At 47.5% G+C, this 20,183-nt stretch overlaps 1 protein-coding gene across 2 annotated transcripts in view; it reads left to right on the top strand.

The window, feature by feature from the left end:
• CD82 (CD82 molecule) overlaps positions 1–20,183 on the top strand; it is a 200,300-nt gene that overhangs the window by 150,645 nt on the left and 29,472 nt on the right. For both annotated transcript variants that reach the window (XM_085643451.1, XM_085643452.1), the window contains exons 3-5: positions 6,069–6,141; positions 17,587–17,711; positions 18,959–19,033. In XM_085643451.1, coding sequence (XP_085499577.1) covers positions 6,069–6,141; positions 17,587–17,711; positions 18,959–19,033 — 273 coding nt within the window. The remainder of the gene's footprint in view (positions 1–6,068; positions 6,142–17,586; positions 17,712–18,958; positions 19,034–20,183) is intronic.

The raw sequence follows: 20,183 nt of genomic DNA, 5'->3' as shown, positions 1-20,183 counted from the left end.
TGTCTCTCGATCTTCCTTACTGTCTCTCGATCTTCCTTACTGTCTCTCTATCTTCTTTACTGTCTCGCGATCTTCCTTACTGTCTCTCTATCTTCTTTACTGTCTCGCACTCTTCCTTACTGTCTCTCTATCTTCTTTACTGTCTCTCTAGCTTCCTTACTGTCTCTCTAGCTTCCTTACTGTCTCCGAATAGTCCTTGATGACTTTACAAGCCCACCTGCTTGACCAGCAAACTCAGGAAGGCCGCAAGCCCCCCTTTTCTCTTTCCATGCTCAGTCACTTCCTTAGGCCTGACTGTCTGTGAAGCCAGGGGCACGGCTAGTGCTGTGATCTGCCTATGGAGGCACTACGCATGTGGAAACTGTACTCCTGAACCACTCTGAATGCACGATTCCCTCCCCGGCACCAGTGGGTAGACCCCCAGATTCCTAAGTCAAGGCTCCACTGGCTGATGGCCTTTTTGCCTGTGCGCCTGCATCTATAGTGTGGCACGGGGCAGAGGCAAGGTGTTTCCCTCATTTGCATAGCTTCCCATCCCCAAGCAAATCCGGTAACCCTCTCCTAAGAGCGCACCAGCGCTATGTGGGCACTGGCGTTGTCAGTATTACAGAAAGAGCCGCACAATCGTCTGGTTCCTGCTGTGGTACAACGGTGCCCGAAGCATCTGCGCATTGCACCGCCGGGACACCGACTCTAACGTGGTGCGTGCACAGGGAGCGCAGCAGACTGCCCTTGCCAAAGAGCCGTAAAGGGCTTTGTGAGGCAACGCTTGTACTTTCAAGCAATATGTGGAAAGCAGGAGATAAAATAGAACCAACCCTTAAAGTCTGCTCTTCAGCCCTACTCCAGCAAAAAATATCCCTGGTGTGTTTTTACAAGCCAGCTAGAAAAAGTGAGGAACAACATAGCTTGGAGGTGGGGATATTGTAGGGTTGAGAGCAGTACACAGGGAGAGGGCAATAAAACACACAGGCGCTCTCATGGAGTGCCGAATGAAAAAACGCTGCATAAAAGAGAACAGTGGACGGATACAAGTCAGCCAATCAAAAGGATCATAGAGTGGCTACGCTCCGGAAGAGGGACAGGCACAAGAGCAGGAAGAGAAGCCATCAAATAAGAAGCAAGCAAACTAGATTGACAATAAAGCGAACCATTTGTAAGCGATGGGCGGGAATTACGCCCACTGTTCATTCACAACAAGTGTTTTGCACCCGTACGGCTCAAGAGTGGGTGTTTTCACTCTCCGGTACCTCTTTGTAGCGTGCAAGGAGAATCGTCTTCTCATGGTGGGGTTGCTTTAGACGAAGTCCATCAGCACCTGGGGTTACCGTATCCTGGCCCTTTGATGCGACAAGATGAGAGATGGCCGGAGCTTCAAGGCGCCACATCTAGATGGTGCAATATTACCATCACCTTTCTGTTAGTGGCTGGGGAGTGCTTCAGAGGTATAATGCTATCTTTACAAGTGCGCCAGCATCCCTGCACTGTGTTTTTTCCAGTCATGAACCATTTAGCTTACATTCTTTTCATTAATTTCAAGAGACGTTTGGATTTTCCACCTGGCAGTGTTTGTGCCGTGTAGACAGAGCAAAAAAGTAGGCCTGGGTGGTAAATTCCGTTCCGTTCGCGGAATTTGCGGAATTTGGGTAATTTCGCGTTCCGCAGAGAACGCGAAATTGCCCAAAATCCCGCTTTCCGCGGCTTCGCGAAATTTATGCTTGTTCGCGTTCTCAAAATGCGTGTTCGCGAGATATTTCTCCCCGAACACGCAAACAGCGATTGCGAACAGGACAAAAGCATCGCGAACAAGCAATTCCGCGTGTTCGCGGAATTTCTGCGTGTTCGCGGAGATTTTTTACCGTTTCGCGGAGATTTGCGTAACGCGATTACGCAAATTCCGCCCACCCCTACAAAAAAGACCGCGGATTCGTGCTGTGAAGCGTCCTGTACTTAGGGCCTTAATGATGACGACCTGATGTTATCATTTTAGTATTCTGTAGATTCCAGCAGAATCCTGTCCTGAAACATTTTTCACAAAAGCATTTAAAAAAAGATTTAAGCTTCTACTAACTGCTTATCAATCAATCAATCAGGAAATTGTAAGCGCACGGCTCACCCGTGAGGGTCACAAGGCACTTTGTTGTATAGATCACAAACAAAAAGGAAAAACAAGTCTTCAAGTAAAAAATAATACATAAAATGAGGCACTTTAATTGTTAGCATTCTTTGTAAATCTTGTTTCTATAATTCACTGTCGAATTAAGTGCATTGTGGCTTGAACTATACAGAAGTCATACTGACGAAGCCACGTATGGAAAATCTCTGAAAATGTTCCTACTAGTATTAAGATAGTTTTGAAATGATGATTGTTATATGGAAGAGGCCACAGTATATAGGGCTCTGTCCAAAGCTTGATCTGAGCCGGTGGTTGCAATAAGCGGCTCTTCTCGAAGGATTCCACGGGTGTAAGCAGACAGACTAGATCAGACTGTCCTGCCCAGCGCTGGCTTCTTGTTCCTTAAGCGGTCACTGGTAACTCGCGAGAAGTTTCATATTCACGATCTTCTGCTGTCATTAGTGACTGACTGATTAAAAAAAAATAGTAACGGGGCCCAGGGCTTTAAGTGAGATGAAAAAAAACTGGAGGGTCTTTCAAAGGGGCGTGGCCTGTGTAATTAAGGGTGTGGCTTAAAAATACATAATCTAAAAATCTGTGTTTAGCATACTGTGCCGCCCGACTTGTATTTTGCTGTTTCTGTCATTGCTTCCAGATATGATACAGCAAGTAACATCAAACCTACAACAAGTCAGAACTATTGGCTTTGTCAATGGTTGTTAGTTGCGTAAGAAAAATAAGCAGCAACGATGGCTTGTATATAATATTGAAATAGCTTCCACTTAAAGCCCTGGTGACACCACGACAATGTTGCTGCTCCTGAGTTTCAAAAAGAGAAGGGAAATCCAGAGAGAAAATGACTCTCTTGAAAGGATTTCCCTTCCCCTACAACGCTCACCTGGCATGACGTCATGCCGTAACTTCTCCACTAGTGACAAGTGTGAGCAGTGTGAGCACGCGCACATCGATGTGCCTGCTGCCACTGCAGTCTGGAAAAAAAACTGACCGCCTGTCCCAGGGCACAAAACAGAGCCCGATGGAGACCCGTTTCGAGGCCTCCAGTAAACAAGCATTGGCATAGCCAATAGGTCTCGCCTTTGGGACCTTAAAGTGTTTAGCCATGCAACAGTTGATGTTGTTGCACCAAGGATATTGTGCTGCATAACTAAATACTTGTATGTTCTGAAAGGCGAGATGTATTGGCTATGGCAATGTTTTTATAGCATAACTATGTTTCTAAACACTACTACAAAGTAATGAATTGTGTGCTACTGACAAATCTTGTTCTAGCTTTTTTGCTTAAAAAGAAAATGTGGAACAGCTTTACAATTAGTTTTGATGCTAAAGTATCCTGAAGGCTAAAAATACAAAATGTACCTTCTGAGCAATGTGCAGTCATATTTTTTTAGCATACATAAAACACCCAATTAGAGCTTGGTAGTTTGGATTTTATTTTTGAGCTATTGGCATTGCTAATATGTGGGTTTTTTTGGCACCTGATAAGTGTGTAACCAAAGATATTGGCAATGGTTTGTTGAGGAATAACTGACAAATGTTTTAGTTTAAATTTTATTGCAAGAATTTTTAGTTAACATTTAGTACTTTGAAGTAAGTTGAGTGGCAAAAAAATATTTATGATGTACATTTATATATGTTTTATAAATATATTCATCCTGTTGCAATATCTTTTAATATTTTTGTAATAATGCCATTGCAAAATATTACTTCACATGTCTGCGGTAAATACGGCATAAGTGCATCGGCTAAGTCTTCCGCATCTGTATTGATCATAAACCAGTCCATTAGAAGTTCATTCCTAATATCCATAGATCGATATGTTTCAGTATTTTGCACTTGTGTTGTTATTGTAGATGGCCCCAGAAATCTGTGCACACGCAGCAGCCACAGGTTCAAACGAAAGCAGGGCTGATTCTAAGTTTCATCCTTCCTATAATTTGAGAAGAGAGGCAGCATGTGCTAGGAGAGAGCGCTTGTTTATATAGTGTATGTAGAGAGCAGCCCCTGTTTTAATGTATTATACAAAAATACATGCTAGCATATACTTCTAACAAAGTACGCGCTGGGGGTCCGCACCGTACCTACGGGGGTGGGGGTACGCGCCGTACATACACGGGTGGGGGTCCGCACCGTACATACACGGGTGGGGGTCCGCACCGTACCTACGGGGGTGGGGGTACGCGCCGTACATACACGGGTGGGGGTACGCACCGTACATACACGGGTGGGGGTACGCACCGTACATACACGGGTGGGGGTCCGCACCGTACATACACGGGTGGGGGTCCGCACCGTACATACACGGGTGGGGGTCCGCACCGTACATACACGGGTGGGGGTCCGCACCGTACATACACGGGTGGGGGTCCGCACCGTACATACACGGGTGGGGGGTCTGCACCGTACATACACGGGTGGGGGGTCTGCACCGTACATACACGGGTGGGGGGTCTGCACCGTACATACACAGGGGGTCCGCACCGTACCTACGGGGGTGGGGGAACGTGCCGTACATACACGGGTGGGGGTACGCGCCGGGACGGATGGCGCGTACATACGGGGGGCTGGGGAGGGGATGGCGCGTACATACGGGGGGCTGGGGGGGGACGGCACGTACATACGGGGGGCTGGGGGGGAGACGGCGCATACCGGGCACCTGTTTGGACGTCTCCATGGTTGCTATAGGAGTTCGCTCCGGACGGTCTTTTTACCATACGGTTGTACAATCGGACGGACGGTATGAATCGTACTTGCGCGCTCGGACTTCAGTTTTCAGATTCGTACGTAAAAATGTCCGGGGACGTGTCAGACACCTTTTCCGACCCGAGGACGTGTCGGGGAATTTACCCAATGCGATTCGTATGGACTTTTTAACATACGAATCGTACTTGCCAGTTTGTACGGGACTTGTACGATTCGTACGGTAAAAAATCCAGATACGATTCGTACGGGGAATATTTTTCCAGGATCGGAATCGGCCCCAAAGTTGTTTAAAAGGAACCTGTTGACAAGGGAGTGCGAGGGTGAGGCAGGCAGTGGAAGGGAAAGTAAAGAAATCTAAACCAGCGCACGCGGCCACGTTAATTACAAACAGATGGACCCTGCGCGCTGCTGCTCACTCCTGCAAGGTGGATGCCACCACAAGCACGAGTGCTTGAAAAGTGTAAACCGATTTCTAGAGGTCATCTCCTAGGGCAGCGCATGCGCACTGCACTAGGCTTGAACTAAAAACTGCCGGTGCTCAGACCCGGCCCACTTAAAGCCCTGCCTAGGCCCAATATAATTCTCAAGTGGCTACCGCAGCTTCACCACCCACTAACTGACAGCGCTCCTGAAAACCTGTGCCAACACTACCTGTTAAACCCAGTTCGCTTACATATGTGACAATTTGGAATATTGCAGGTCACACAGTTGTATCATGCATCTGGGCACTCTGGTATTCTTTTTTTTGTTTGTGTGTTTCAACATTGTTAGAAACTTTGCTGATGTGTTGTGTTAAATAAAAGGCTTAGGACGCTATCATGTGGCAGATTGTGATATTTATGTGCTGATGTTAACAAATACCTGCTGGTGCTGAGCACCGGAAAACACCAGCACAAATTAGGCACTAGATGCTATTAAGTCTCCATGCTCTCCTCAATCCTACTAGAGTACTAGAGTGCTATAGTGCTGCAGAGATGCGTTCTCCATGCTCAGAGCCCAGGTTTACCAATGAGCTTTTCAGCCTCCCAAGGATCACAAAATGGCCTCTGTTCTTTGGGGCAAAATTAGCAGCTTCAATTCACAGTACAGCAAGTGTCAATACTACCTTTATCGCAATATATGTGGTTGTAATAAGGTTTTATTTCAACATTTACATTTTTATGTGCAATAATATGTTAGTAATGAACAGGACCTGCTTGTTCTTTTAAACCGGTTTGTTTTCTTTTTTTAGATCCTTGGAGCGGTGATCCTAGGCTTCGGAATATGGATATTGGTGGACAAAACCAGCTTTATTGCTGTTTTGCGTAAGTTGAATGGTGCTTTTGGACACTGATTAGAAGAAAAAAAGCTGTTTTCTGATGGTGGATTGTTCTCAACACCACTTGGAAAATCCCACTAGCCAGTTCTTCCTCCTGTTCGCCTACCTTCCTCTTCCTCTCAACTCTTGTTCTCTAGTTTTAACTTTTATTCACTGCTACTTTCCTAACGCTACTTGTATATATTTTTACTTTTTAGCTTTTGTCTTGCGTTGTAGCCTTTCTCTTACTTTCCAGACACCCCCCACTAACTGTATTCCATGGGTACTAAGCAAATTCCATGCAAACCTCTCTAATGCAAATGGGTTCAAGTGTCAGTGGTTGCAGCTTCCAAGGTGGTTTCCTGGATGCTTGGGGTGCAGCGTTCTGCTGAGCAACTTCTGGGAAATGACGATGTATTTGGAATTAATAAAGGGTCTACCATAGGGTTTGTTTCTAGCATGCATGATTTGTGGTCTATCATCGATTACTCTTCTCAGCTATGCATCCACTGTTAGAAGTTTCATTTGTTTTGTCACCTGGGTCGGACTGGCCTATAGGGCAATCACGCAGTGCCCCATAGGCTGCTCGGACACATCGGGTTGTGGGCCTGGATTTTAGAAGCTTTGGGCCTGTTTTTACTGTTGATTTCCCCTGATAATACCTCTTGTTTTTAGCTATATACTGCACTAATTGAGGTCGCTTTTATTTTAGTGCTTGGACCCATTTTTGGTCCCAGTCCTACCCTGTTTATCACCAGTGTTGCAACGTCTTCTTTGGAATATGAACACTTTAGTTCTTATGCCACCGCTATTATCTAGGGTCTGACAAATGCCGCCCCCTTCTTTAACCCCTTGAGTGCCCATGACGAGATGGTCTCGTCATGGGCCGCGGTTCCGCTGTGCCCATGACGAGACTATCTCGTCATGAACCCCGCCCGCTAATTCAACGCCCGGCAAAGGGCGGGGCACACAAGGGGTTAATCAAGGCCAAAAAAATGGAGTAGAGCGGATGTGATGGCTTTCCCTCCTCCCCAGTTCAACTTATATTCTTCCTTCCCAGTATTATTTAGAACGTTAATTCCCACTTTGAGTTTGAAGTTAATATACCTGCTTTTCCTGTTCACCAAGGAACCTTGATTAGTACAGTGCTTAATTTGAGCCAGTTGTTTCCGCTGCTTGGCACTCAATTTTTACCAGCAGCACTTATGACAGTCTGCCACATGGTGGTGCTGTCTATCTAATTTAGCGATGAGCACCACAGTAGTTGTTTATTAATTTGATATACATTAAAATGACTTGTATCTGCCGCCCAAGCTAGGCTTCTCGCTATGGGGGCCTAGAATAGTCTGAATTGTCAAACTTGTAACAGTGCGATTGATGGCTGGCGGTTTTTATTGGCAGCGCTCGCAGGAGCCGTGGGTGGTGAAAGCTGCAGTGATCTCCTGACAAGGTCCCTGGCACTTACCTTTTTACAATTTAAGCACTTTGCTAGTGCATTATACAGGAAGTGGGTGTTTGGTGTAGTGGGGGTGTAACTTCCAGGTTTCTGTAAGAGTGTGCAGCGGGTCTTGCAGGCAACCCCTCTTGTCACTCTTTTATCCTTAACATAATACGTTTAGCTTGTCTTTAATAAAAGACACCACAGCAAATTTCCACTCTTCAGGTCTTAGGCGAGCACCTGATTCACTCTTATTGACAGGTGCCCCTATGTTAGATGGTAGCTGGCATTTACAAACTGCAGAATTGAAATAAACAGACCATTTCAATCATACATGCTGTGCATCAAGTCTCACAAACTGCAAACACTGCATGAATCATGAATGCTGTGTGCTTATTCAGGCCCACACACTGTAAACTGCACCATGTATCATACAAACTGTGCATTCTGCCACATGCTGTAAACACTGCTCTGTATGGACCAAATAAGTCTGGGCGGTGAAATCTGCTCTGCTCGTGGAGTTTGTGGAGTTTTCCGCGGTCCGCAGAGCATGTGGAGTTGCGATAAAACGTTCCGCGTAGTGGAGTTTATTTCCTCGCTCACGCTCCTCAACATCAAGTTGGCGAGCACGAGTGAGGAAAATCCACCTCCCGGTCAGATTTTTGCTCACTCTCACTCCCCAACACCAATTTGGCTAACACGAGCAAGAAAAAATCCACCTCCTGGCGAGATTTCTCAACGCGGGCGGTCTTATTTCTCAATAACCAAACGTGTATTTGTAAAGCACACGTATCACCCAAGGGTATCAAGGCGCTGAATAACCGATGTTTATTGTTACCCAACTCAATAGTACTCATTTTATCGACCTCAAATGGTTGAAAGGCTGAGTGGACCTACCGGGATTTGAACCTGTGACCATGAGGTGGAATACAACCCCCTACAGTGGACGCATTAGCCCACTGAGCCACCAGACCCGGCAACTGCTCGCATTGAGAAACATTCTGTTTGCGTTGAGAAAGTTGCCGCTCTGGTAGAAAATCTACTTGAGCGTCAGAAAAGGAGCGGCGTCCTCTTAAGCTGCTCATGATGCTGTTTGTGTTGACTTGCCAGCAAAGTACAAACAGATGCTGAAAATCAATGTGAACAGTCCTTGACAAGCGCATTCTGACGCTTGCAGAACTCATGTAGCGCGGCATAGTTTTTTGGTCACTTCACAGAGTTCTGCCTAGCGGAACTCTGCGAACTTCGCCCAGACTTAGAATCAAACCCTCCCAACCTTGGTTCAATCACAGCCTAAACGAGGAGAAGAGAAGTCTTAGACACACGTAGCCAAGGCGGCAACAGGAACCCTCAACATTGTTTCTAATCAAACTATATGAACGATAAAACAGCTACAAAAAACACATCTAGGAAGCCAAAGCATCGCAATTCAGAACGCAAGTAGACAATGCAAGGAATCAGCCAAGACAACTGTTTGCAATTGTCAACCAACAGACTGGGGCAAATGATGTAACCAAGCTCAGTAATAACACAGCTGAAAAATGTGAAGCGTGCTCTTCATTTTTCAATGAAAAGATCCTAGAAATTGAAAAATAAATTACAACCGGCAAACAGTTCACAAGCCACTTTAGTCTATGATCACCATCCCGTCGTTGACCCTTCATTCCAAGTGGTGAAGCCAATGATGAACCACCCTTCCAAGAACCACCCTTCCAAGACAAAAAGCCAAGCTGTCTGGAGAGAGTTCAAAATACTAACAGAGGAAGAGGTCTACAAGATTTTACAATCTATGAAACCAACCAACCCCTCAACAACACTAAAGGAACTCTGGCACCTTTTCTCACTTATACTAACGAAGATGGTAAACTTATCACTAAAACAAGGCAGTATCCCAGATTGCCCGAATACTGGGCAAGTGTCGACCCTCTTGAAAAAAGTTGGTGCTGACCCTACAATCCTGAACAATTTTCGTTCAGTGTCGAACATCCTCTTTCTAGAAAAATTGCTGGAAGAATGAGTTCACAACCAACTGAGCCAGCATATTGACCAATTCAACCTACTCAACAAATTTCAATCCGGATTTAGAACAGGACACCGCTATCGGCCATTGTTCACCTAATGGACAGCAACGATTCTTGCCTACTTATCTTCCTAGACCTCTCATGGGCATTTGACATGGTCAATCACAACATCCTACTAAAAGTACTAGAACACTGAATGAGGATGTATGGGAAGGTGCTCTCATGGTTCGCATCCTTCCTGCAGGATCACTCCCAACGTATCGAACTCTGCAACTGATTCTCTGACTCCTCACCAGTGAGGTGCGGAGTCCCTCAAGGGTTAACCATCTCCTCCATATTCTTTAACCGATGTATACAGCCACTAACTGAAATCCTCAAACAATCGAACACTGCATACCACATGTACACAGAGGACACATAACTATACCTAAAGATATTCTCCCTAGATGGCGTCATTCAACTGAATAGTACTCTAATCAAAACTCAGTCCTGGCTATCTCAAAATAACCTCAAGCTGAACTCTCTTAAAACAGAGTTCATTCTTTTCTCCCCTCAAAACCGCTCCACACTCATCCAAGATTGGCTCAAACACCTAGATGCCCTCAACTGCAAACCTACTATTATTCACTCCACAAAATCCCTTGGAAAAACAGAAGATAAGAATCTAAACATGCTAGCTCAGATCCGTGCTACCACGCGCAGTGTGTCTTTCCAACTCCGATTACTGAAGAAATTGAAACCATTTCTGCCACCTTGAGAATTCAAACAAGCAGTTTAATCGTCTCCAGACTAGGAAACGGATTGGCGACTCCATCAGGTCTGCCCAAAGCGAGAACAGCTTCACTCAAAAGGACTCTTAATGCTGCAGCGAGACTGGTAACAGGCACTAGGCACTTTGACCACATCACCCCATCACTTGGGTATCTAGACTGGCGTCCCTTCAAGCCAAGAACCCAACTGAAATTTGCTTGCCCCGCACACAAAGCATTACATTTTAACGAACCAAGATACCTGGCAGAAAAGATTCGAACCTCAGGTGGCAGCTGCTACCTCAGAAGTACAAACTCTCTCAGGCTTGAACCCCCTAGATTCAGAAAACAGAAAACCTACACACGCTCCTTCTCCGGATCGGCACCAGGGATCTGGAACTCCTTACCACCTAAGCAGGGGCTTAACACAGGCCCCCGCATCCCCCGCGGTGTGGGGGGCCCCAGCTGCAGGGGGCCCCCTCAGCACAGTACTGGAGTCTGAGCACTCAGGATAAAATCCAGAGCGGGGGCCCCTCCGTGTTCACATTGCAAGGGGGCCCCTTAAACTTTCGTTACGCCATTGCACCTAAGGTGCGTTCAAACCCATAGACCCACTTTTTCAAAAAAGAGGGGAACAAGATCCTAATGAATAGATTCTTCTCATAGACTTTTGGGGAGCCTCTCCCCAGGGCGAACCCCTCTCTAATGTTGCTCCCCTGGGTACCTGGAACTGAATGTTCTCTGTGCAGCAGCAGAATACCCACCATGAAGAATCTGGGTCAGTGCATAATAATGGAATGGTGTATGTTTATTTTGACATCAGCTCATTATGTCATTCACTTTGTTGTACTTGTCTATGTCCATTTTATTTTAGTTTTTTCTATTCATTCAACCTTATGTACTGCGCTCTGATACCCTTGGGTAATGCTCACGCTTTATAAAACTCTCTAAATAAAATAAATAAACAAACCTCACCCTTCACCTAGACCCCTCGTGCACCTCACCCTCAATCTACTGCTTCGTGCACTTTATCCTAGACCCCTCGTGCACCTCACCCTTAATCTACTGCTTCGTGCACTTTATCCTAGACCCCTCGTGCACCTCACCCTTAATCTACTGCTTCGTGCACTTTATCCTATCTTGTACTCACCCTTTATCTAGCCTTTCATGCACCTCACCCTTTCCCTAGCCTCTCTTGTGCACCTCACCCTTTAATTAGCCTCTCGTGTGCAATTCACCCTTTATCCTGCCTCTTCTGCAGCAAACCCTTTATCTAGCCTTTATCTAGCCTCTCTTGTGCACCTCACCATTTAGCTAGCTTCTCTTGTTCACTTCACCCTTTATCCCGCCTCTTCTGCACCAAACCCTTTATGTAGCCTTTCGTGTGCTCCTCACCATTAATTTAGTGCCTTGTGCACCTCACTCTTTATCTAGCCCTTTTGTACACCTCACCCTCAATCCAGTGCCTTGTGCACCTCTCGCTATATCTAGCTCTCTAGTGCACCTACCTCTTTCTGCACCTTACTCTTTACCTAAAGTCTCTTCTGCACCCTACCCTTTATTTAGCTTCTCTTGTTTCTCACCCTTCATCCTGCCCCCCACGTCCTGAGACACTGCACAGCTGCTCCTCCTCCGAGGGGGCAGTGCCCCCCGTACCTCGTGCAGCTGTTGCTGGGTGTCTCATTCGATCTGTCTGTGCCGGCTGCGGCTGTCCACGCAGCTCTCTGCAGACAGGTTGCATCTGTTTCACACACACCCCTCTCTAATAGGGTTATTTTCCTTTTTTTAATGTACGAATCTTTAGAAACTACAGAGGGGTGGAGTTTGCATCCTTTCATTAAATGGAAAACAAGGTCTTACTTAAAAGCACCACCACTGACCTGTGCAGGGCTGCTGTCCCTTCGACATGCCACGACTCTACACCAAAATGTCTACCCCATAATCCAGAAAGCCACAGTCTTGAAAATAGTACTAAGAAAACTATGAAACCATTTGGGGTCAGACCCTCACAGGTATGTGTGGGGTGGAACGAATAGAGCAAACCGTGGTACTCTCATCGTGGTGTCACCGTGTCTCACACGACATCGGCTCCCTTCACATGGTCACCCGATGAAAGCCGGCATCACCCGGTGAAACGGTACAAAACATAGGGCCACCCTGTATTCCTGGGGACAGGGGTACCCACTATTACCACAACTGAGAGTGGTTCATGTGGAGGAAGCTCGGTCCATAAACCTGTCCTCCTGGCTTCAGTCTGTGCTTCTTACACTGAAAGACGAAGTAGCCAACATTTTATGTCTATGTTGTCTTAAATACTTATGCACATTGTTTAATTTTGTCACCAATCACACTCACTACAAAAGCAATGTCTTATTTTTGTTTATTGATGAATTTTAAATAGTATAATTACTTTATCTATAGTGTCTTCTATAGCACGAACATGAACCTTTTGGGTATCGGAGCACTGTACAAAATATCGGTTTACCTTGTTCTCAAGCTAGTGCAGTTTCTTCTGCCGAGGAAGCCTGGACTTAGAAGCTTGCTCCCAGAGAACCATTGTCTGTTTTGTTCGGATCACACGGTGTGCACACAGTGAGCTGGAAACCCCTACAAAGAACAGTTTTCCAGCTATGATAGGGGCCGCTGTGCAGACGGTGTCCGGTACGGGGTCTGAAACATCTAAAGGAAATAGGCGGCAGCCTCAAACTTTGTGGAGGTGGTGAATCTAAAGTGCTTGGCAGGAAGTCCCGCCTCTCGCTTGTCCCACCCCTCCATTGTCCTGCTGATCCGTAGCCCCGCCCCACCTTCATCAAACTATGACATTCTTTCCAAAGTTGACAGGCCTGGGTCTGGGTTTATGGGGGTGTTCGGAGAAAAACAAATGAGAAATGGCAACAAACTTAATTTTAAAAAAAATTGAGGTCATGGGTTCTCGGTATTGTTTGAGACAGATGGTTTCTGTTTTTCCACCTAGATCAGACCTGCAAGATTTTGCCGAAATTGTTGCACATGGGCAGGTAGTCGTGTGGTGCACCACTGGGTGTTGTCATTTCATTTTTCACATGTGTGGCATTTGTCCATTCTTTATCTGTGTATGTAGGGTACACTCCACTGCTGTGACGTCACATTATTAACCGCTGGTGTGGCATGGTATTCCTCTTCTGTATTACGAGGCTGTACTTCACAGTTGTGACGTCGCATTATTAACCACTGGTGTGGCATGGCATTCCTCTTCTGTGTTGGGAGGCTATACTCCACAGTTGTGACGTCACATTATTTACTGCTGGTGTGGCATGGCATTCCTCTTCTGTGTTGGGAGGCTATACTCCACAGTTGTGACGTCACATTATTTACTGCTGGTGTGGCATGGCATTCCTCTTCTGTGTTGGGAGGCTATACTCCACAGTTGTGACGTCACATTATTAACCACTGGTGTGGCATGGCATTCCTCTTCTGTGTTACGAGGCTATACTTCACAGTTGTGACGTCGCATTATTAACCACTGGTGTGGCATGGCATTCCTCTTCTGTGTTGGGAGGCTATACTCCACAGTTGTGACGTCACATTATTTACTGCTGGTGTGGCATGGCATTCCTCTTCTGTGTTGGGAGGCTATACTCCATAGTTGTGACGTCACATTATTAACCGCTGGTGTGGCATGGCATTCCTCTTCTGTGTTGGGAGGCTATACTCCAAAGTTGTGACGTCACATTATTAACCGCTGGTGTGGCATGGCAGTCTTCATCTGTGTATTGCAGTTATACTCCACTGCTGTGGTATCACATTATTAGCCAACATCTGGTGTGGCATGGCATTCGTTGTTCAAGTGACTGCAAGTTGGTCTGCACTGACATGACACCCAAAGTTTATGGCTACAATTGTGTCGTATTGGTAAGAATTAAAGCTATTTTGTACCAGAGTGGCATCAAATGGTTATATGTGGCATGGTGACATGCTATTGTGCACAGCGCACTGCCATGCTGCAGTCGGTCGGTGTGACGCCACGCTGCAGTCGGTCGGTGTGACGCCACGCTGTAGTCGGTGCGTGTGACGGCACGCTGTAGTCGGTGCGTGTGACGGCACGCTGTAGTCGGTGCGTGTGACGGCACGCTGTAGTCGGTGCGTGTGACGGCACGCTGTAGTCCATGGTGTGCTGTCAAGCTGTTGTCCACAGGAGTGATGTCAAGCCTCTCCCTCACAGTGAAGCCAAACGTCACCTACTGGCTCATTTCATTTCCAAACATTCTCCACTGCTATCGCCACATTGTTTTCAGCTGTGCACCCCAAAGTTTCTTCCCTTCTGCTATTGTGCACCCACATTCTGTAGGCATCAATGTAGTTCTCTATATGCATGTGGCTGACATGTCTGTTGACACAGTGACTGCTCATAGAGAGGCATTCCTGCGAGTGTCCCCTTCATCTTGGGTGCTCTGTTCTTTCCTGTAGTGCAGGGTTCACGGATACATGTGTTGAGTGGTGCCTTGTGCAGCTGTCTGCATTGCTGCACAAGAGAGCCATTGTGTGTGCGTAATCCCCAGTGGGTCCCACTCTGGCAGCAGGAGAGGGGTCTACGGGCCGTCAAAACAGATGCCCTCTGAAGGCAACAGTTTCCCTAAACAGAACTAGGACGTGTGTGTATGCTGACCACACGAGCCTGTCGGCTTCCATTCAAGGATAGTCTGATATCGCGACATGCACATGACTGGGGAGAAACATATTGTGATAGAAGATAATTCCACCCCAGAAACCATAGAAACTCCCCACTTAGCGTGGTGCCATGGGCTACCACCTAGATTAATGAATCTTATGTAAGCGTGGGCAGAACTTACAGAATTTCACGCTACAGAATTCTGTGTTACATAAAACCTCAGTGAAATCCTTTGGAGTTCCCCTAATGAGAGAAAATATGTACATCGCGGATTCTAGTTGATTCCGACCGCGACCGCCCAAGTTAGAAAATCTCACCAGAAGTCCTAGCGACTAGATATCATGCTATGGGATACCAATTTGTGTTCGCCAGCTCACATTTCTGGAGCCTGGTGGGCAAAAAAATTCCACTACGCAGCGATTGGCAGAATTTTGCCGGAACTCCGCATTACAAGAGTAAGGCGGAGTCACCGAAATTCTGCCAAATTTCCGAGAGGAATGAAATTTGAAGCCCGGGCCTAATCTTACCTACGGAAGAACCTTAAACTTAAGCAGAGGCACTTTTTGTTCACCCTTGAAGCTTTAATTGTTCTTAATGCCTTCTGCAGCCCCCCACATACCACGTCCGAAACCTCGGCATCATACTCGACTTCTCCCTCTCCATGACCCGACAGGTCAACGCCGTCACCTCCAGCTGTTTCCGAATCCTCTGAAAGACCTTCAAGTGGATCCCCCCGAACCAAGGAAGGCCATCATCCATGCGCTCATAACCATCAGACTGGACTACGGAATCGCCCTCTACGCCGGGATCAACAAGTCTCTGATCCACAAGCTACAGACCATACAGCATGCCGCAGCCAGACTCGTCCTCGACATTCCTTGACACAAACACACCACCCAACACCTATCGAACCTCCACTGGCTCCCCGTTGAGAAGATTGTCACTTTCAAGATACTCACCCACGCCTACAAATGCCTCCACAACACCGGACCCCAATACCTCAACGAAAGAATCTCCTTCCACGTACCCAAGAGAAACCTCCAATCTGCTGTCCTCGCCGAAACCCTGTGCATCCGCAGAGCCAGAACAGGTGGGAGAACCTTCTCCTACATCGCAGCCAAGACCTGGAATGAGCTCGCTATCGACATCAGACACGCCCCCTCCCTGAACAACTTCAGGAATACCCTCAAGACTTAGCTTTTTGACTGCACGGAGCTGCTTACCCCCCCAGCCCCCAGCGCCTTGAGACCCTCCCGGGTGAGCAGCACGCTTAGAATTTCCTGATTGATTGATTGATTGTCTTATGACTCTCTACATAGGGAGTTTCCAGACTCCCTAATTTCATACCAGGAGTCTGAGGTTGGTGTTTGGTGTGGTCCTCTGATCCATCATCATCTTTGCCATTTCATTGTAATTGTAACTTTTATACAGTACTTCAAGCCCACACATGGCCTCAAAGCACTTCTGGTTGTCACCAGTACTTCTTAGAATTTGTTTACGGTCCTAGGCATCTGTCATTTTTAGTGGTGCCAAAGTTTCATCCAAACCTCTATCAGAAAAGAAAGTCAATTGGTTGCTACCATAAATAGTAAAACATTTAGTTGACAAAACAAAAACATCTGCATAAACTTCTGTGGAGAGCCTAAGCAGAGGAAATAGCTTTCTAAGCAGAAATAAGAGCAAGCATGCATTGCCCGCTGCCAGCGGAAGAGAGTGCAGAAACAGCTAAGGATTGCCATGTTGTGACATGTAAGCTGTGCTTTTCTGAGCCAAGATTCTCAAGAGATTGTCTTCTGCTCGAAAGTAATATTCACACTCCCAGCCTTTGAGAGAGTATTCTCACATAGAACTTGGATCTTGTCAGTGCTTAATTTGAGCCGGTGGTTTCTGGTGCTCAGCACCAGGCACTTAATTGTCATCTCCGGCGCTTGCGACAATCTGCCACAAGGTGGTGCTGTTCGGCTAATTTAGGGATGAACAGTTAATTATTAATTCAATATAGAAAAAAAAATACCATTACCTGCCGCCCATGCTATAAGCTTTGGAGTACTGAAATAGTCCGAATTGTCACACTGGTAGGAGTGTGATGGTTTGTAGTTTGCTGGTGCGGTCATTGGCAACATGGCAGAAGCAATGGGTGGTGCAAGCTGCGGTGACCTCTTGACGAGGGCCCTGGCACTTTTTTTTTTTTTTTTTTACAAATTAAGCACTGGATCCAGTGATCGATGCACAGGATATGGCCTTGAAAGTCTTTCCAGGCAATCGGTGAATGTTAACATAATTTCCCAAACGAGTCCTGATGGACTGGTCGGCTGGTCCTGATTTCTCTTGGTGTCGGCCAGTTCTCTTCTAAAAGGAGACCCTTGGTTCTGAAACTATTCGCTCTTTCCAGATTTCTGTAATTCTGTCAAAAACACTCATGTGAAAGCCAGTTAATTTCACAAGAGGAGGTAATATGTTTAGCTGATAAATATTACCCTTGACTGGAGGTTGGAGTACAATATTTTGAGGGGGGGAGGGTGGAGGCAGTCAGGTTTGTGACAATTTGGTTTCAATTTGTAAGGTCTGACATTAACTCTACTCTTTGTCCCTACAGAGGAGTCGTCCGAGTCGCTGAAGACCGGCTCCTACATCCTCATCACCGTTGGTGCTGTAACCATGGTGATGGGCTTCCTCGGCTGTATCGGGGCCGTGAATGAGATCCGCTGCCTGCTGGGAATGGTGAGTACTGGCCGAAACCGGCTCCCATTGGCTCGTTCCGGCCTGAGAGGTTTTCAGGTCCTTCACTATATTTTCTGGAGGTTTGGAATAATTGTCGCCTCTGGGATATCTGTGAATGATCTTGTCAGTTCTACACAGTTTGGTGGTGTTTTACACATTTTCCGTGAGACTTGGTGTTTAACTCCAGAGCCGGAACACTGAGAGCCAATAAAGGAGACCTTGGGTTGTTTAGAGAGAACTGGACAGACTTCACCCTCTAAACACTTTTCCTCATGCAGTGATGAGTCTGGGTAACCAAGCAGCAAGATGGCTGCTGGTTAGCTCCTTGCTGCGACCTCCCCTATGGTGAGCATGCCCACTTTCTACCCCCCCCCCCCCCCACACTCGCATGGAGTGCTCTAGAAGCCGGTGAGCTCCCACCATCTCTCCTCCTGAGGGTTTATGGGTGAGCTGGAGTGTTCCATTCCTTTCTGGGGAGGTGAGGGTGTGCTTTGATTTCACGCTTTGTTTAACACAGGGTGACCAGATAGCCCTGCTCCTTTGCAAGCCTTGTTCTGCTGTCGTTTCAGCTGGAACAGCTGGACTAGCTCACCTGAAACATGATTTGTAAAAAAAAAGTAAGAGCAAGATTGTAAAAGTTGTGCTCTGGTGACATGGAGCCATCTGGTAACCCAGCTCGCAATGCTCCAGGAGTAGAATCTACCTCAGTTGGGTAGTGTGGGGTGGATACAACGAAGGGCTCTGACCGCCTCCATCCCTCACGCCGGTGCAAACAAGCCCTACTGGAATTGCTGAAGCGCCGCAAGGGTGGGTCAGTCAGTCTTTGGCCAGGACTGCCGCGTGTTTGCACTGACCTGGTCTACCTCCTGTTGGCACTGGCCTGGTCTGCCACGTGTTGGCACTGGCCTGGTCTGCCACGTGTTGGCACTGACCTGGTCTGCCACCTGTTGGCACTGGCCTGGTGTGCCGCCTGTTGGCACTGGCCTGGTCTACCTCCTGTTGGCACTGGCCTGGTCTGCCGCCTGTTGGCACTGGCCTGGTCTGCCGCCTGTTGGCACTGGCCTGGTCTGCCGCCTGTTGGCACTAGCCTGGTCTGCTGCCTGTTGGCACTGACCTGGTGTGCCGCCTGTTGGCACTAGCCTGGTGTGCCGCCTGTTGGCACTGGCATGGTCTGCCGCCTGTTGGCACTGACCTGGTCTGCCGCCTGTTGACACTGATCTAACTGTGTCTGTCTCCTTTCTTTGCAGTACTTCACTGGTCTCCTGCTGATCCTCATCGCCCAGGTGGCTGCCGGAGTCCTCATCTACCTCCAGCGCGACTCCGTAAGTTTACCTGTCTGTCTTCACCTGTCTTTTGGAGGGATGTACAAGACCTCATGCGGTTTGGTTGGGCTGTGGTATACAAGGACTCCTGCTTAATCAAGGCGCACTTATTTGCCTGCATGGGCTTGGGGGGGGGGGGGGAAGGGTCTGGCTTACAGACCAGCAGTTATTTGAATGGAAGCTGCAGGATTATTTAGAACCTTGTGAATTTGGGGCAGCAAAAGGCATTTTTTTCTCATGGTGTTTCGGTCCTCTCTGCCTCCAGTCATGAGTGCCCACAGATGTTTCTGTCCTCTCTGCCTCCAGTCATGAGTGCCCACAGGTGTTTCTGTCCTCTGCCTCCAGAAATGAGTGCCCACAGGTGTTTCTGTCCTCTCTGCCTCCAGTCATGAGTGCCCACAGGTGTTTCTGTCCTCTCTGCCTCCAGTCATGAGTGCCCACAGGTGTTTCTGTCCTCTGCCTCCAGAAATGAGTGCCCACAGGTGTTTCTATCCTCTCTGCCTCCAGTCATGAGTACCCACATGTGTTTCTGTCCTCTCTGCCTCCAGTCATGAGTGCCCACAGGTGTTTCTGTCCTCTCTGCCTCCAGAAATGAGTGCCCACAGGTGTTTCTGTCCTCTCTGCCTCCAGTCATGAGTGCCCACAGGTGTTTCTGTCCTCTCTGCCTCCAGTCATGAGTGCCCACAGGTGTCTGCCCTCTCTGCCTCCAGTCATGAGTGCCCACAGGTGTGTCTGCCCTCTCTGCCTCCAGTCATGAGTGCCCACAGGTGTTTCTTTCCTCTGCCTCCAGAAATGAGTGCCCACAGGTGTTTCTGTCCTCTGCCTCCAGAAATGAGTGCCCACAGGTGTTTCTGTCCTCTCTGCCTCCAGTCATGAGTGCCCACAGGTGTTTCTGTCCTCTGCCTCCAGAAATGAGTGCCCACAGGTGTTTCTATCCTCTCTGCCTCCAGTCATGAGTACCCACATGTGTTTCTGTCCTCTCTGCCTCCAGTCATGAGTGCCCACAGGTGTTTCTGTCCTCTCTGCCTCCAGAAATGAGTGCCCACAGGTGTTTCTGTCCTCTCTGCCTCCAGTCATGAGTGCCCACAGGTGTTTCTGTCCTCTCTGCCTCCAGTCATGAGTGCCCACAGGTGTCTGCCCTCTCTGCCTC

The sequence above is a fragment of the Triturus cristatus genome, chromosome 3_1, assembly GCF_964204655.1.
Source record: "Triturus cristatus chromosome 3_1, aTriCri1.1, whole genome shotgun sequence".
NCBI lineage: Eukaryota > Metazoa > Chordata > Amphibia > Caudata > Salamandridae > Triturus > Triturus cristatus.
This window is presented reverse-complemented; position numbering and strand designations above follow the sequence as displayed.